The 17,792-nt window shown below is 42.9% G+C and overlaps 1 protein-coding gene across 1 annotated transcript; it reads left to right on the top strand.

Moving 5' to 3' along the window:
• Positions 1 to 11,468: 11,468 nt before the first annotated feature.
• On the top strand, positions 11,469 to 16,704 carry kazald3 (Kazal-type serine peptidase inhibitor domain 3). The gene is made up of 4 exons (XM_012854784.3): positions 11,469 to 12,259; positions 14,957 to 15,117; positions 15,836 to 15,983; positions 16,167 to 16,704. The coding sequence occupies exons 1-4, from the start codon at positions 11,746 to 11,748 to the stop codon at positions 16,244 to 16,246; spliced, it is 903 nt and encodes a 300-aa protein (XP_012710238.2). The 5' UTR covers positions 11,469 to 11,745; the 3' UTR covers positions 16,247 to 16,704.
• Positions 16,705 to 17,792: the final 1,088 nt, after the last annotated feature.

The raw sequence follows: 17,792 nt of genomic DNA, 5'->3' as shown, positions 1-17,792 counted from the left end.
TTTAGAATCTAGAGTTTATTTATTGGTTTGAGTTTAGCTTTATGGACTGAACTGAGTAAAAGCCCTGAAATCCCCGAAAGTCTAGCCAAATCTTAGCCATCTTTACCGTTTTATGATTCATAGATTAACAAATAAGGACGAAATGTTTGGACTGAAATGTAGATGTAGAACGGAGATGCTGCACCCTGAACTCATTAATTAATTTCATTTAAATTTTATTTATACAGCTCCAATTCCCAACATATCATATTAAGGTTCTTTCCAAAGTCAGACTCCATCAGATCCTCCAGGTTGGTGAGAAAGTTTCCTCTCTAAGGAAACCCAGCAGGTTGCATCAAGTCTCTCCAAGCAACATTCACTCCTCCTGAAAGAGCGTAGAGCCACAGTGGACAGTCGTCTGCATTGCTGATGGCTTTGCAGCAATCCCTCATACTGAGCATGCATGAAGCGACAGTGGAGAGGAAAACTCCCCTTTAACAGGGAGGAGAACCTCCAGCAGAACCAGAACCAGGCTCAGTGTGAACGCTCATCTGCCTCGACCCACTGGGGCTTAGAGAAGACAGAGCAGAGACACAGAAAGCACAGAAGAACACATTGACCCAGGAGTACTTTCTATGTTAGATGGTAATAGAGGATGATCTGCCTCCCCTGATGATGTCACAGCTAACAGAACGCCAGACCAGGTGTACCTTCTATGAAGAGAAAAAGAGAGAGAACAGAAAGTTAAAAGCTGAAATAACAACAAGCAATGCAGATTGGAGAGCAGTAGGAGAACTCAGCAGAGTGAGAGAAATAGACCCTGATGTCCTCCAGCAGCCTAAGCCTATAGCAGCATAACTATAGAGATAGCTCAGGGTAACATGAGCCACTCTAACTAAAAGCTTTGTCACAAAGGAAAGTTTTAAGCCTAGTCTTAAAAGTAGACGGGGTGTCTGCCTCACGGACCAAAACTGGGAGTTGGTTCCACAGGAGAGGAGCCTGATAGCTAAAGGATCTGCCTCCCATTCTACTTTTAGAGACTCTAGGAACCACCAGCAGACCTGCAGTCTGAGAGCGAAGTGCTCTGTTAGGAATATACGGGGTAATCAGAGCTCTGATATATGATGGAGCTTGATTATTAAGGGCTTTAAACGTTAGAAGGAGAATTTTAAATTCTATTCTTGATTTAACAGGAAGCCAATGAAGGGAAGCTAAAATTGGAGAAATATGATCCCTTTTGTTGATTTTCATCAGAACTCTTGCTGCAGCTGAAATGTAAAACGGAGATGCTGCAAACTGAATGAAGACTTAAACCTGATTCAATCTCATCTTCAGATTTATATCTTGATTAGATTCAAACCTTAAAATGAAAACATGCTAAATATTCTGCATTTGATCTAAAAATCACGAGAATCAACTTGGATTTTCCCTGAATGGAAACTTTTACGTCACAAACCAACATAGCTGCCTGGTTTCTATGCGCTTGAAAAAGTTTGTGTCTCATTAGAACCGCCTGACACACAGAACCTTAGAACATGATCAGTACTAGAACTTGGTGAAGCTGGATCTGAACAGCTCAAGTCTGACTTCTGAGGAAAATGACAAGCAGCCTGAAACCCGTTAACGTCTCTGAACACCTCCTGACCCCAGAGGCTCCACCCACTGCCCTCCTGTGGAGACCAGGGTTCCACAGTGTTCCACAGGGTTCCTCTCTGCAGAAGCTGTAGCTGCCGTGAACGCTGAGACTCTAACGCTGCGAGTGTTTGAGGGCCGCGTCGCTGAGAACAAAACTCACCAGACATTAGAAGGAGACTTAAATTCAGTAAAAACCAGCCTGCAGATGTTTCTGATGAGACTGGACACTTTTATTGTTTTTAATGTTTCTAAATAAATTTATACTTTTCAACCTGGCACATTATAAACTGCCTGAAATCCCACGAAAGAAACCAGTGAAACCCTGCATGGAGGAAGTTATGTGCAGTCAGTATATTCCCTGAGCTAACCTGCTCCTGATGGGCTCCGAGGTGAACGGCAGCAGGAGGTTCTCCGTCGTTCTCGGCACGTTTCATTTAAACGCTCACAGCTGATCCGCCTGCAGGTCAGGAACCATGTGGCTTTATTGCCCTGCTGAGCACCAAGGAACAAGAAGGTTTGAGTTTGTTACAGGAATTGTTTTTTAGTTTAATAAATGACACAATCTGGAATGCTTTTTCTTTCTTTAAGAAGATTTTTTAAAAACAGACTTTATTTGGCAGAGAGAACTGAAAACTTTATTTTACGTGAATCAGAACCATCTTCTTTTTAGAGAAAGTTGGTTTGGAGAACCTCGCCGTTGAAATCTCCACCTTTCAGTCATAGATGCGCAAAGTTTGATACTTTTGTTCTTTAACTTCACAAATGGCCAAAAAATCACTGAGCTATGTTATACACTGGAGTGCTAATCGCCCGCTGTTAGAACGAGTCGCTTTGAAGCCACCAGCCGCCATATTGGTACTCCCTATTTCCCCCCAGTAACTAGGGAATATGTGCGCTACAGCATCGAATAACGAGGATTTTCTCATGTTCAGGGGGTGCTTAAGACTTTTAAAATGTCAAATGCCATATAGTTTTATGTTATGTTCTAAAACTATAAAGTACTGAGAAAGTCATGTGCTGAAATATTTTGCATTTTATTCATTTAAATATATATGTTTAACATTTATAAATATATAAATAACAATATACAAAAACATATATTTACATGTGTATACATATATAAATATATACACATACTTCTATATACATATATATATATATATATATATATATATATATATATATATATATATATATATATATATATATATATATATATATATATATTTAATATGAATAACATGTAAAACATTTCAGCACCTAATTTCCTAGTAGTTGATAGTGTTAGTACATCCACTGACTGTAGAATTACCTGTGAAACGTTTTCACTCAGCCAGAAAACTGCTTGTTGTTGCAACCAAATCCTATGGGATTCTGGGAGAGTAGGGAGGAGCAAGATGGCGGCCAGTGACTTCAGTTTTTCGGCAAAATCAGCACTCCAGTGTATTATATAGCTCAGTGCAAAAAATGCCTGAAAATTGTGATAACCTGAGTTTGGAGACGAATGACAGAGTAGAGGTGGGACGATGCCGCTGCAGCGGGACCTCCCAGGGTAAAGATGAGCATCTGCAGGCTGGTTCTCCAGCAGCTTCTGGGAGCAGAACCAGCATGAAGGTTCTCAGTGACGTCCAGCTTCACGACTATTATGATGCTGCCTCTGGGCCGAGCGGCACCGGCCCAAAACACAGAGGTGGTTCTGGACCGGTGCTGATGGTGGAAAACTCTCAGTCTGCAGGATTTAAACGTCCTGCTGAACTTTCTGACCTTTAAAAACTTGAGAGCTACTTCCTGCTGAGCTATAATTAAAAATTATAAATTATCAGACACTACTGTGAAATTTCTTCTGAAATGAAGTAAAACTATAAATGAAGTAAAAACATGAAATGCTTTAGTTTGAGATTTATTATTTTTGATTTTATATTTTCTGCATTTTGCCTCTTTCTTGTTCACAAAAGTTATCAGTGAATTTCTTTTCAGTTTTTTTATGTCTTATATAATGAAAATTATAATCATATCGATATATATACTGAATGTTTGTTTTGTAAAACTTTTTAAAAACTTTATAGTTATTTAAACGAGGTGGGATTTCCAGACCAGGACTGCAAAATTAAATGACCCTTAAATTATAAATGTGATTAAAAATATTATTTTCGTTAATAATTCCCCTGAATTAAAATACGTATTGCCATTTCAGAGTTTTTGAAATGTAAATTGTATAATCTCATATGTATTCATAATGATATACTTGTCTTATATTTATTTATTCAGTGATTTTTTTTATTTGCTTTTATTGTTGATAGTTTAAATTTGACTGAAGGTTGATTTAAAAAATTCAACTCGAACAAACTGAGTTTCACATTTAAAATGTCAAAACTCAAAAGATCTTTGGATATTTAAACATATTTTTGTTGAATTCTGCATTTAAAAAGTTATTTTGCCTCTTGACGATCAGTTTGAAGTGAGCCTCCTGCTCCAGATGAATTTACAGGACGGACTTTATTCATATTTCAGTTGTAGTGAAGACTTTTGTAAATGTGGGATCTGTGGCTGCAGCTCACCCTGATGGAGATATTCTGATGTCATGGCGTGATGTCACTGTGATGTCACGCGCTTTGTTCCTGATGCTATACAGACAATGACTCTTTGTGATCTAGAATCAGCTGTGAACTGATCTGAGGTCAGGTTGTCCTGCCTGTTTTTTTCCTGTCCTGTAAAGAAGACGTTTCCTGCCGCCATGTTGGGAACTCTGTCACTTTGCTCTGTGATTGGTTGTTTCTGTAGCCACATGACTCCCACCCTCTGGTCTCTGAGATGATTCTCATGTCTTGCTGTGAAGATCGGAGGAAACCGACTTCATTTATGGCACTTCAGTGTTTAGTGAACCTGAGCTTAATGTGCGCACCTGTCGTACCTGTACAGCACTGTGAGAGTCTGCATAGAAGAGTTTACAGTAATAAATATTTATTTCAGTTTTAACATCTCTCAGCTTCCTTTTATGGATGGATGGATGGATGGACTGATGGATGGATGGATGGATGGATGGTGTTACAGGACCAGGATCACCATGAGGCGATGGCAGCCATTTTGGAACTCCTTTAACGTCTCTGGTTCCTGATCCAGGCGCTCGTTAACACTAATGATCGTTAATCGTTTATTTCTGGTGAACAGAACCGTCGTTATCAACCGACTTGTGTTTAGCAGCAGTGAGTCAAGTTCCTGTTGCTGGACAGTAATAAACTGTATTGAACTTTTAAAAAAGTGGTTCATCACGTTTGCCGGTTCTTCATTTCCAGACAGTGCCTTGATAAATTATTAATAAATAGCCTACATTAATTAATAGTATTAACAATTGTAGTAATTAATAACTATCTTTAGACATCTGCTCATATTTGCTAATGACCGGACCTTGAGAGGCATATCCCCACACACACTGACAACAAGCGTCATGCAAACTATAAATCAAGTAGCAGTGTAACCTCCTGTCCACCAGGTGGCGGCATCGCTGCATTTCTACTTTTTTTCCTCAAGGCTTTTTCCAGAATCAGTTCAGTCAGATCCTCCAGCAGGTTGGGCCAAGGTTTCTCCCACAGGAAACCAGCAGGTGGCATCCAGTCACTGACCTGCAGCTTCACTCCTCCTGGAGGAACCTGGAGCCACAGCAGACAGTTGCTGGCATTGATCCTTTGACTTTGCAGCAATCCCCCATACTGTGAGAAAGAGGAAGCAGAGGCAGAAATCTCTTCTTAAGAACTATATTATCAAAGACGACTGCGAAAAGACCTTTTCTAGACCTTTTCCAGCAGACAGAATATATATTTAATTGTGTACAGAAATCTTATGTTGCATTCCATTGAAAATATGAGCTGGGAATGTGGTAAACCCGAGTAAAAAGCGTTCCAGTTAACGAAGTCGGAGGAGTTGAGATTCCTAAATAAAGAGCTCAGGATTCCAATACGGTGACGGCCAGAAAAGCTGTTGCTTTACCTCTTTTAAACGTCATTTAAAGCCGTTCTTTTAATTTGTTCGGTTCAGAGTTGCAGCCGCTACATGAAACATTAATTTCAAATGCACTTTTGTAATTGTGTTTTGTACAATAAACATTTTATCCAACCTAGCCTCACTGAAAAGGGTGTAATACCACGTTGGTCCACAGGGGGAGACATAGCATTACAACATTTAGTTCATCAATACGAGTCAGGCTTACGTTTTATTTGGCCTATTCAATCATCGGCATCATCATCGTTATCATCACCATTGTCATCATCGTCGTTATCTTCATCATCACCATTATCCTCGTCATCATTATCGTCATCATCATTGTTATCATCATATTCACCATCATCACCATCATCTTCACCATCATCGCCTTAATCACCATCATCATCATCGTTATCACCATCGTCATCATCATTATCATCACCATCGTCATCATCACCATCATAATCATAGCCTTCATCACCATCATCATCGTTATCACCATCGTCATCATCATCTTCACCATCATCATCACCGTCGTCGTCATCATCATCATCGTCATATTCATCTTCATCGTCATCACCATCATCTTCTTCATCTTCATCATCATCATCATTATTATCTTTATCATCGTCGTCATCATTGGCCTCATCATCTTCATCATCTTCATCATCCCCATCATCGTTGTCGTCATCATCATCACCTTCTTAATCATCATCACCATCATCGCCATCATCATCATCACCTTCTTAATCATCATCACCATCATCATCATCGCCTTCATCACCATCATCATCATCATCACCATCTTCATCATCATCATTATCATCATCATCTTCATCACCATCATCTTCACCATCATCGCCTTAATCACCATCATCATCATCGCCTTCATCACCATCATCATCATCGTTATCACCATCGTCATCATCATTATCATCACCATCGTCATCATCACCATCATCATCATCGCCTTCACCACCATCATCATCATCGTTATCACCATCGTCATCATCATCTTCATCATCATCACCGTCGTCGTCATCGTCATCACCATCGTCGTCATCATCATCATCTTCTTCTTCATCTTCATCATCATCATCATCACCATTATTATCTTCATCATCGTCGTCATCATTGGCATCATCATCTTCATCATCCCCATCATCGTTGTCGTCATCATCATCATCACCTTCTTCATCATCATCACCATCATCGCCATCATAATCATCATCATTATCACCATCTTCATCATCATCATCACCACCATCATCATCACCATCTTCATCATCATCATTATCACCATCATCTTCATCACCGTCATCACCATCATCATCATCATCATCACCATCGCCGTTCCTTCCAGAACTCATGAAGAACATCTGACAGTGAGTCACTCTTTAACTGTCAGAATAAAGACCAACTGGACCTCCTGACTGATGGACCAGATGGAGTTCTGATCCAGATCCCCGACGTTTATTTCTGGCCCGTCTGTTTATAGCCAGACCTTCTGTCAGAAGCGGGAAAAGGCAGCAGGAATAACTGAGCTACAACGTCTGAAAACAGGGGAAAGTACCGAAGGCCGCAGGATGGAAATAAGCGGAGAGCCACAAGCCCATCATTAGGTCCTCTGAGGGACAGACGGCTGCTCCTCAGGCGTGTCCTCTGCAGGGTGGAGCTGGTGACAGAGCAGCAGATTCACTGACAAACACGCTAAAATTAGAGTGTGGAGGTCGGAGAGGAAGCAGAGCTGCTGACGGCTGGATCAGGGAGCAGAATCTCTGTGGCTGACAAAGCTTCTGGGAATGTTCTTCCTGGGATTGGTCTGCTCAGTGAGGGTCCGTCTTTCATTCTGCTGTGGTTCTGGTAGCTGCTGGGATGAAGATGAGGAAAGATGAGGAAGAGTTTGGTCCAAACGGGTAGAAGTCAGGCTCCACTGTTAATCCTGTGGAAATGCAGCCTCTCCATACAACCATTCACAACTCTAGGTCTTTTCAACCTAATCTCAGCCTGTAAAGGTCACACAGCAGAACCCCCCCCCCCCCCCCCTCATCTTCTCTCTAATGTTCTCTGCAGTTCTATAATGTCTTTCTGCAACAACAAACAAAATGTTTCCTGATCTCTAACTGTCCTCATCACCCCTCCACAGTTCACTCTCCCCTCAGCTGCTGAGGTCTCTGACCTGGTCCACAAACCCAAGCCTCCACCTCTAAATCAGACTCCTGCCTGTCTCCCTTCTCTCATTCCTCTAACTCCAGTCCTGCGCTCAGCTGACACTGGACTTCTAACCAGACTCATCCTACTGCACTTAAATGCAGCCTTCCATCTCACACCACCCACAGTGACAGACGACACTTCATCACTGGTTCACCTCCCATCGATCCAGCTGCTCTCAGAAGATCCAGCTTGGTCCGCTTCCTCTGTCTCCTCAGGAGAACCCCGAGGCTCTGTGCATGAGTCAGTCGTTCATGAGTGAGTCGTTCATACATGAGTCGTTCACGAATGAGTTTTTCATGAATCAGTCGTTTATGAGTGAGTCGTTCATACATGAGTCGTTCACGGATGAGTTGTTTATGAATCAGTCGTTCATGAGTTAGTCGTTCATGAGTGAGTCGTTCATGAATGAGTCGTTCATGAGTGAGTCGTTCATGAGTGAGTTGTTCATGAATCAGTCGTTCATGAGTGAGTCGTTCATGAGTGAGTTGTTGATTAGTGAGTCGTTTATACATGAGTCGTTCACGAATGAGTTGTTTATGAATCAGCCGTTCATGAGTTAGTCGTTCATGAGTGAGTCGTTCATGAATGAGTCGTTCATGAGTGAGTCGTTCATGAGTGAGTCGTTCATGAGTGAGTCGTTCATGAGTGAGTTGTTCATGAGTGAGTTGTTCATGAATCAGTCGTTCATGAGTGAGTCGTTCATGAATGAGTCGTTCATGAGTGAGTCGTTCATGAGTGAGTCGTTCATGAGTGAGTTGTTGATTAGTGAGTCGTTTATACATGAGTCGTTCACGAATGAGTTGTTTATGAATCAGCCGCTCATGAGTTAGTCGTTCATGAGTGAGTCGTTCATGAATGAGTCGTTCATGAGTGAGTCGTTCATGAGTGAGTTGTTCATGAGTGAGTTGTTGATTAGTGAGTCGTTTATACATGAGTCGTTCACGGATGAGTTGTTTATGAATCAGTCGTTCATGAGTTAGTCGTTCATGAGTGAGTCGTTCATGAATGAGTCGTTCATGAGTGAGTCGTTCATGAGTGAGTCGTTCATGAGTGAGTCGTTCATGAGTGAGTTGTTCATGAGTGAGTTGTTCATGAATCAGTCGTTCATGAGTGAGTCGTTCATGAATGAGTCGTTCATGAGTGAGTCGTTCATGAGTGAGTCGTTCATGAGTGAGTTGTTGATTAGTGAGTCGTTTATACATGAGTCGTTCACGAATGAGTTGTTTATGAATCAGCCGCTCATGAGTTAGTCGTTCATGAGTGAGTCGTTCATGAATGAGTCGTTCATGAGTGAGTCGTTCATGAGTGAGTTGTTCATGAATCAGTCGTTCATGAGTGAGTCGTTCATGAGTGAGTTGTTCATGAATCAGTCGTTCATGAGTGAGTCGTTCATGAGTGAGTTGTTGATTAGTGAGTCGTTTATACATGAGTCGTTCACGAATGAGTTGTTTATGAATCAGCCGCTCATGAGTTAGTCGTTCATGAGTGAGTCGTTCATGAATGAGTCGTTCATGAGTGAGTCGTTCATGAGTGAGTTGTTCATGAGTCGTTCATGAGTGAGTTGTTCATGAGTGAGTTGTTCATGAATCAGTCGTTCATGAGTGAGTCGTTCATGAATCAGTCGTTCATGAGTGAGTCGTTCATGAGTGAGTCGTTCATGAGTGAGTTGTTCATGAGTGAGTTGTTCATGAATCAGTCGTTCATGAGTTAGTCGTTCATGAGTGAGTCGTTAATGAATAAGTCGTTCATGAGTGAGTCGTTCATGAGTGAGTTGTTCATGAGTGAGTCGTTCATGAGTGAGTTGTTCATGAGTGAGTTGTTCATGAATGAATTCATGAGTGAGTCATTCATACATGAGTCGTTCACGAATGAGTTGTTCATGAGTGAGTCGTTCATAAATGAGTCGTTCATGAATGAGTCGTTCACGAGTAAGTCGTTCACAAATGAATCGTTCTTTAGTGAGTCATTCTTGAGTAAGTCATTCATGAATGAGTCGTTCATGAGTGAGTCGTTCATTAGTGGGTCGTTCACGAATGAGTCGCTCACGAATGAGTGGTTTGTAAATCAGTTGTTCATGAATGAGTCGTTCACGAACGAGTTGTTCATGAATCACTTGTTCATGAATGAGTCGTTCATGAGTCGTTCAAGAGTGAATCGTTCATGAATGAGTCATTCATCAGTGAGTTGTTCATTAGTGAGTTGTTCATGAGTGAGTTGTACACGAATGAGTCGTTTACAAATGACTTTTTCATGAATCAGTTGTTCATGAATGAGTCGTTCATTAATGGGTTGTTCATGAGTGAGTCGTTCATGAGTGAGTTCATGAAAGAGTTGTTCATAAAAGAGTCATTTATCAATGAGTCGTTCATTAATGAGTTAACACTAATCGAGAGGAAGAACCTTGCTCTCTGGCTCCACCAGGAAATGTAAGGACGATTGCATTCGCTGATGGACTTTATTAACTTATTCTGCTCAGTACAATAAACAATTATAAATTATAATAAAAAAGTAATTAAGTGATAATAATTGTGCATATATAGATATTCTCCAAAGAAAAGCTCTGGTTGAGCTTCATCAACATTTTGGATCTTCTAAGAGCTCAGTTGGTGATCAATTAAATAATTCTCAAGTCAGACTAACCAATAATTATGTGGTTCTGGTTCTGTGTGTCTCCAAGAGAAGAACATTTCAGAGAAATAGTTTAAGTATTTATGTATAGAAAACATTTATAAAATATTATAACCTGGCGTCTGTATTTTAGGGTAGGTCATCCCAGGAGATGGGCCGGACTCAGGTACCAGCAGAACCTTGAGATGCCCGAGAGAACTTTGTTCTTGCTTCCTGGACTAAAGTAACATGTTTCTGTGTTCTTGTTGAGGAACCTGGAAGCTCCTGGAGAACCCTGAGAACCTGCCTCCTGCTCATGGGTGGAGCAGCTGTCAGCTCAGACTGCAGCAGACATCCAGCTGCTGAGGAAAGGTCCAAACCTGCCCCTTCAAAATAAAAGCTCCGGGCTTCCAGAACAGAACGTCTGGGTTCTCTGGGTTCTCAGAGCACAAATATGCTGGAAAGGTTCTGAGGAGGTCTGCGAAGAAGGCAGATCTTCTGTCTGCAGATCCAGAACATGAAGAACCTGAGGAATCTGCTCTCAGGTTGTGATAAAAGTGGACCAGAACCCGCTTTCAGATCCAAATCAACCGTTCTCTCCGGTTCTACACAGTTCTGACGATTTAACCCAGTTGAAGCAGAAATGAGGCGCGTTCACAGGAAGTTTTCCTTCCCACAGTCGCCAAGTTCTGCTCTGATTCCACCTTCCTTCCCTCCTCTGTGGACTTCAGGTTCTGAAGAACCCAGTGACCCGGCGCTGTGGTGATTTTATCAGAACCAGGGCCGCCGGTGTTTTATTCAGGATTCTTCCTGTTTCACTGCAGGCCAGATTTGACCCAGAAAACGTCCAGAATCAGAATTTCTGACCCAGTTTCTGACCCGTGAGGTCCAGTTTTATTTTGAAGGGTCTGACCAGAACCAGTGGGCTGTACTGGGTCAGACTTTACTGTGTGTGTGTGGAGCAGCTCAGACTGCAGCTCTGACCCAAACTGTCTCCGGACCTGTTGGATCTTCACGGGTTGGGTTTTTCCCCCGGTTCGGGTTTTTTATCCTTTCCAGAACTTTTGGTGCTGTTTTATTTTGTGTTTCTGGGTTTGTCCGAACTTTTCCAGAAGTTTTTGTCCCTTTTTGTGGAATTTCAGATCAGTTTTTTTTTTTTATTTCTAGGGATTTCCCAGTCTGGTTCTGGTTCTAGGGATTCTGGACCGGTTCGTTGCTGCACCTGAATGGAATGTGATTGTGGGTTTAAAAGTTGCGCCGAATAGAACTTCAACCAGAACCGGCATCACCTCCCAGAGGATCTGAACAGAACCAATATTTGGAGATCCAGAAATGTTGGTTCTGCTTCTCCTGGTTCTGGACCTGCTGTCCTGCAGAGCGGCGCCTCCGGTCCACTCCCTCCCAGACCCGCTCCTGGACTACGACCCGCTGGACGAGGAGCTGGACGCACGGAGGCGCAGCGGGAACAGAACCGGCACCGGTACCGGTGGGATCAGGGAATGCGGACCTTGCGACCCGGAGCTGTGCCCGGAGACGCGCGGCTGCCGGGCCGGACTGGTTCTGGACTCCTGCGGCTGCTGTCAGGAGTGCGGGAACCTGGAGGGCCAGGCCTGCGACCCGGGGCCCCGGAGCGAGTTCTACGGGCTGTGCGGAACCGGGCTGCGGTGCCGGGCGGACCCGCGGCCCGGTGCGGCAGGAGAGGAGGAAGAGGAGGTGTGTGTTTGTGAGCAGCAGGAGGCGCTGTGCGGTACCGACGGAACCACCTACATGAACATGTGTCAGTTCAAAGAGGCCGCCTTTTCCGACCCGAACCTCCGAACCGCAGGGAGGGGCCCCTGCAGTACAGGTAGAACCACCTGGCGGACTGATATCTGGAGCTGAGCCCAGAACAGGTCCGAACACAACAATAGTTCTGTAGGACTCTTTAAAACCCACACACGACAAAACTAGAACTAACAGAACTAAAATATTCATTTTGGGTCATAGAGTCCAGTCTGCATCACAAACAAACGGTACCGTTACACAGATTTCATGACGTCAGGACTAGTTTAACTGGAACCATGAGGTCCAGCTGTTCTGTTTGGTTCCGACAGTTTACAATAAATCAGATCAGGCTCTGCAGTCCAAACAGGAGGAACCAGAAACTGGACCCAAGCTGTGAGATCTGTGAGTTAGAGAAGCAGCTGGACATGAGGATTGGATCAGAACCTGGTTGTTCTGTCAGCGTCCCCCTGTTTGTCCCAACAGAGGTTCGGTCCAGTTGTTTCCTGAAGGAAAGCTCCAGTTCTGGTGCCCTGGGTGAGGCCCAGAGGACCCGTCTCTAGGTCCAAACAGAACCTCAGTGTCCAGCGGCTCCACCTCCACTTAACCTCCAATCACAGCTGCTGACCAAGTTAAACTATTTAACAACAGTTCTGTTCATGAGTCCTGATCCGGGTCTGTTGTTTGGTTCTGAAACACCTTTTTGAAGGGATTTAATACTGAGTTTTATTCTGAAATAAGAGTAAGAGTAAGATAGGCTTTATTGATCTCACATTGGAGATCAGTAATCAGAAGGTGCCAAAGTAGGACATGCATCAGGTATATACAGTGTGTCCTCGTTTATACAGTGGATCAAAAAGAAGTAGATAAGAAAATAAAAATAAAAATACAAAATAGAAATAAGGCAGAGGATGTCTTATGTCAGGGGTGTCAAACATACGGCCCGCGGGCCGCATCCGGCCCACCGAACAATTTAGTCCGGCTCGGTGGCTAAATGGCTAAAGTCATTTTTCAAAAAAAAAATTTAAAAAAATGATTGTTTTTTTCCCCTCAGTGTCCTGTCTGGCAATGTGGCAATAAGAATTTTTGTCTTAATGCCAAAAAGAGCTAATCAGATTTGACTTTCACAAGTGGAGCAGTACTGCTTTTGCCATAGTGCTCCGCTTGATTTATGAATGTGAATAGTTTTATTATGATTCATGTGGGGATTATCTCAAATGATATGGATAGTACAATGGTAAAGTAGAAGAGGAAAGGAAGAACAAGAAGAAAAAAAAATAAAAGGTGAAAGAAAGAGGAGATAAAAGGAAGAGAATGATAAAACAATTATTGAAAAAAACATGTACTTCATTTAATTGAAAATCTGCAGTTCCTATATTGTCCACGAGGGGCGCTGTGTTTTAATTAGCAGATTAAGCTTCAGGTGTGGAAAAATTTTAATCATTTAAAAAATCATTTCTTAATTTTTATCTGTTTGATGTATTTTGTCATGCAGGACAGTGTTTTTAAGTTCCAAAAATTTTTAATAAATGTTTTTTAACATTGTACAATCACTGTGATCAGTTCTTATGCATAATGCACAAGTAAATGTTTAACTGAGTAAAAGTATTGTTGAAATTGCACATACTTTTCTTAAAAACGCTGAGGTTATTCATGATATATTGTGTAGAAGTAAAATCAATTTAATATAAAAATCAACAACAAGTCCACATTTATTAGTTCTATTTAATCTTGCAATGAGTTTACTCCTGTGGCCCTCTTGAGATCAGATTAAGCTGTATGCGGCCCCTAAACCAAAATGAGTTTGACACCCCTGTCTTATGTACATTCAGGGTGACATACATACATGTGTATTGACATATATTCAGGTGTAATAGCAGCAGAAGTCACTTCTTTCAGGAATATTGCACAGTGTATTAAACAGAATTGCACATTAGTTATTGCACGTTGGTTATTACAGTTACAGTTATTGTTATAGTTGTGGTTACAGTTACAGTGCCTCTGTAACGTAACTGCCCGTTCTCACCTGTCTGTCTCACCTGTCTGTTCCACCTGAATGTCCCACCTGTCCGTTCTCACCTGTCTGTCTTACCTGTCTGTTCTCACCTGTCTGTCTTACCTGTCTGTCCCACCTGTCTCACCTGCCTGTCCCACCTGTCCGTTCTCACCTGCCCGTTCTCACCTGTCTGTCTTACCTGTCTGTCCCACCTGCCTGTCCCACCTGTCTCACCTGCCTGTCCCACCTGCCTGTCCCACCTGTCCGTTCTCACCTGCCCGTTCTCACCAGTCTGTCTTACCTGTCTGTCCCACCTACCTGTCCCACCTTTCTGTCCCACCTGTCTGTCTCACCTGTCCTTCTCCCCTGTCTGTCTCACCTGTCTGTCCCCCTGTCCGTCTCACCTGTCTGTCTCACCTGTCTGTCCCACCTGCCTGTCCCACCTGTCTGTCCCATCTGCCTGTCCCACCTGTCCATTCTCACCTGCCCGTTCTTACCTGTATGTCTCACCTGTCTGTCCCACCTACCTGTCCCACCTACCTGTCCCACCTGTCTCACCTACCTGTCCCACCTTTCTGTCCCACCTGTCTGTCTCACCTGTCCTTCTCCCCTGTCTGTCTCACCTGTCTGTCTCAGCTGTCTGTCCAACCTACCTGTCCCACCTGTCCGTCTCACCTGTCCATCCCACCTGTGTGTCTCACCTGCCCGTCTCACCTGTCTGTCCAACCTACCTGTCCCACCTGTTTGTCTCACCTGTCCATCTCACCTGTCTGTCTCACCTGTCAGTCCCTGTGATCAAGGTGCCCCCTCAGAACCAGGTGAACGGGACCGGCAGCAGCCTGCTCTTCCTCTGTGAAGTCTTTGCGTTCCCCATGGCGCTGGTGGAGTGGAGGAAGGACGGACGGGACGTCATCCTACCTGGAGACGACCCTCACATCTCTGTCCAGGTACGCACCACTGAGCTATATAATACACTGGAGTGCTGATTTTGCCGAAAAACTGAAGTCACTGGCCGCCATCTTGCTACTCCCTACTCCCACAGAATCCCACAGGATTTGGTTGCAACAACAAGCAGTTTCTGGCTGAGTGAAAACGTTTCACAGGTAATTCTACAGTCAGTGGATGTACTAACACTATCAACTACTAGGAAATTAGGTGCTGAAATATTTTACATGTTATTCATATTAAATATATATATATATATATGTATTTATAAGTATGTGTATATGTATATATGTATATATATATATGTATACACATATGTAAATATATGTTTTTGTACATTGTTATTTATATATTTATAAATGTTAAACATATTATTTAAATGAATAAAATGCAAAATATTTCAGCACATGACTTTCTCAGTACTTGATATTTTTAGAACATAACATAAAAGTATATGGCATTTGACATTTTAAAAGTCTTAAGCCCCCCCCCGAACATGAGAAAATCCTCGTTATTTGATGCTGTAGCGCACATATTCCCTAGTTACTGGGGGAAATAGGGAGTACCAATATGGCGGCTGGTGGCTTCAAAGCGACTCGTTCAAACAGACGGTGATTAGCACTCCAGTGTATAATATAGCTCAGTGGTACGCACAGGCTCTTAAAGCAACAGTACACCATTCTTCGTCCTCTCAGAGACACCATGTCCTCTCTTCCCCAGTCCAGGGGGGGTCCTCTGAAGTTTGAGCTCTCCAGTTGGCTGCAGATCGAAGGGGCGAAGCCAGGTGACTCAGGAACCTATCAGTGCACAGCGCGGAACCACCTGGGATCAGTGTCTGCCTCCGCTGTGCTGGGAGTACTGGGAGCAGGTGAGACAGACCACTGGAGGTCTTACCTGTCCTCACCTGTTCTCATCCTTCTTTCATGTTCCTCATCTTTCCTGACTTGTGTCACACCTGTCTCACCTTTCTCCACCAGTTGTACCTGTCTCACACCTGCCTTCACCTGTATGCAGCTCTCTCACCTGTTTTATGTCTCACCTGTCTGTCTAGAGGAGCTGTCGTCCTACCTGTCCAGCAGAGTGTCTGGGAAGAAGCAGCTGATGGACGACTATGACCAGGACTACCTCTGACTATTGTGTGATGTCACTTCCTGTCAGCAGTCGCCAGTAAAGGCGTGATGTTGGGCTTTTATTTTGGTGGGGCAGCAGGATGCAGCTGTATCTGAGCTCATCAAGGTGTGGCAGGTTTCCTCTGAGGGTGTTACTCACCTGCAAGGATGCAGGTTCTGAGTTTCCTGATGAAGTTCAGCTTTTCACAATAAAAGCCCAAACCGAGCGTCTGATTGTTAGATGGAAACACTTCCTTGGAAACACTTCCTGTTTCTGGGACGACTCCACTTCATCCAGGTTGTTCCATCTTCCAATCAGGACTCAGAGGAATTTTCCCATCATGCTTCATGGCGAGGCGGAGCTCAGATGCTGCTGCTGAGGGTCGTTAGCTCTGGGTTTGTTAGACGAAGGAGGTGGACCATCAGAGGACGCTCTGTTGAAATCTTTTCTCCTATAATAAACTCTGTGACATTAATCCATCTCTGCGTTCACTTTATTGTTACTGAGAAGTGAGGATCCTCAGGATTTGCTGAAATGTTTCCCTTCCCCCGTCCCTCAGAGGGAAACCTGTCCGGGTTTAACCCAGGGAGAGGGGCGGGACAGAAAACAGGGAGAAAAACAGGCGAACACTAAGGCTGGGAGGCAGGTAAAGGTGTGCAGACAGGTGAGCTGGTGCAGGTAATTATGACAACAGGTGGTGTATCTGCTTGCTCTAATTAGTGGAAAAAAACAACAACCACCCTGAAAAAGGTCTTAAACATACAGGAAGCATGACGCCACAGTGACAGACTGAGTTTCAAACCGGCAACCAGAGCTGGGTAGTAACTAGTTACATTTACTCAGTTACATTTAGTGGACTAACCTTTTAATCAGAATGTACTTTTAGGAGGATTTTACTGCACTGTAGTTTATTTTAAGTATCGCTGCTCTTACTTTAGTAAAACTTCTGGCTCCTCTTCCTGCCGTGAGTAAATTCATAAATAAAGAACAAACTAGTTTTAACCAGAAATTCACCAGAGAGACAAAAACCTGGAGTTTATGTTAAAGTGAGACTTCTTATTTGTTCACAGTCTTCATTATTTTAATCTTATTTTCTATCTGCTGATTATTGAGCCATTATAGGAGGTCAGATGAACGTTCACTAAACTGTAGTTATTGTCATTGGAATCACTTTGTACTGTTGTAAAATACTGTAAATACCATATAAGTATTGCTTTGAAGTTTAACGTGGAAGAAAATGTCTTTACTGTGTTTACTGTATATTTATGTCTTTAAAATACCAGGATTTGAGCATAACCTCATATTTTCGTCAGTCTGATTACATAATTTTTAAACATTAAATCATCAGCTGTTATGATTGGTTACTTGGGTAGCCTTCTTACCGAGTACTTTATATTCTTACTGGAGTAATTTCTTACTGAGTACTTTATACTTTTACTTGAGTACTAATGAGTTAAAGCTGAGCTACTTGTACTAGAGTGAAGTTTTTGGCTACTCTGCCGGCAACCTTAGCTGCACAGCAAAAACAGAACTAAAAATAAGTAAAAGTCTCTTGAAATTAGTGCAT

This window comes from Fundulus heteroclitus, unplaced genomic scaffold (genome assembly GCF_011125445.2).
Source record: "Fundulus heteroclitus isolate FHET01 unplaced genomic scaffold, MU-UCD_Fhet_4.1 scaffold_143, whole genome shotgun sequence".
Taxonomy (NCBI): Eukaryota; Metazoa; Chordata; class Actinopteri; order Cyprinodontiformes; family Fundulidae; genus Fundulus; species Fundulus heteroclitus.
This window is presented reverse-complemented; position numbering and strand designations above follow the sequence as displayed.

What these genes read in the sequence shown, in the direction of transcription:
- kazald3 (XM_012854784.3), top strand. Translation starts at nt 11,746, where the DNA reads ATGTTGGTTCTGCTTCTCCTGGTTCTGGACCTGCTGTCCTGCAGAGCG. An exon ending in GAGGGGCCCCTGCAGTACAG is followed by an intron (nt 12,260 to 14,956) that starts GTAGAACCACCT and finishes CTCACCTGTCAG; the next exon opens with TCCCTGTGATCAAGGTGCCC. An exon ending in GCTGGGAGTACTGGGAGCAG is followed by an intron (nt 15,984 to 16,166) that starts GTGAGACAGACC and finishes CTGTCTGTCTAG; the next exon opens with AGGAGCTGTCGTCCTACCTG.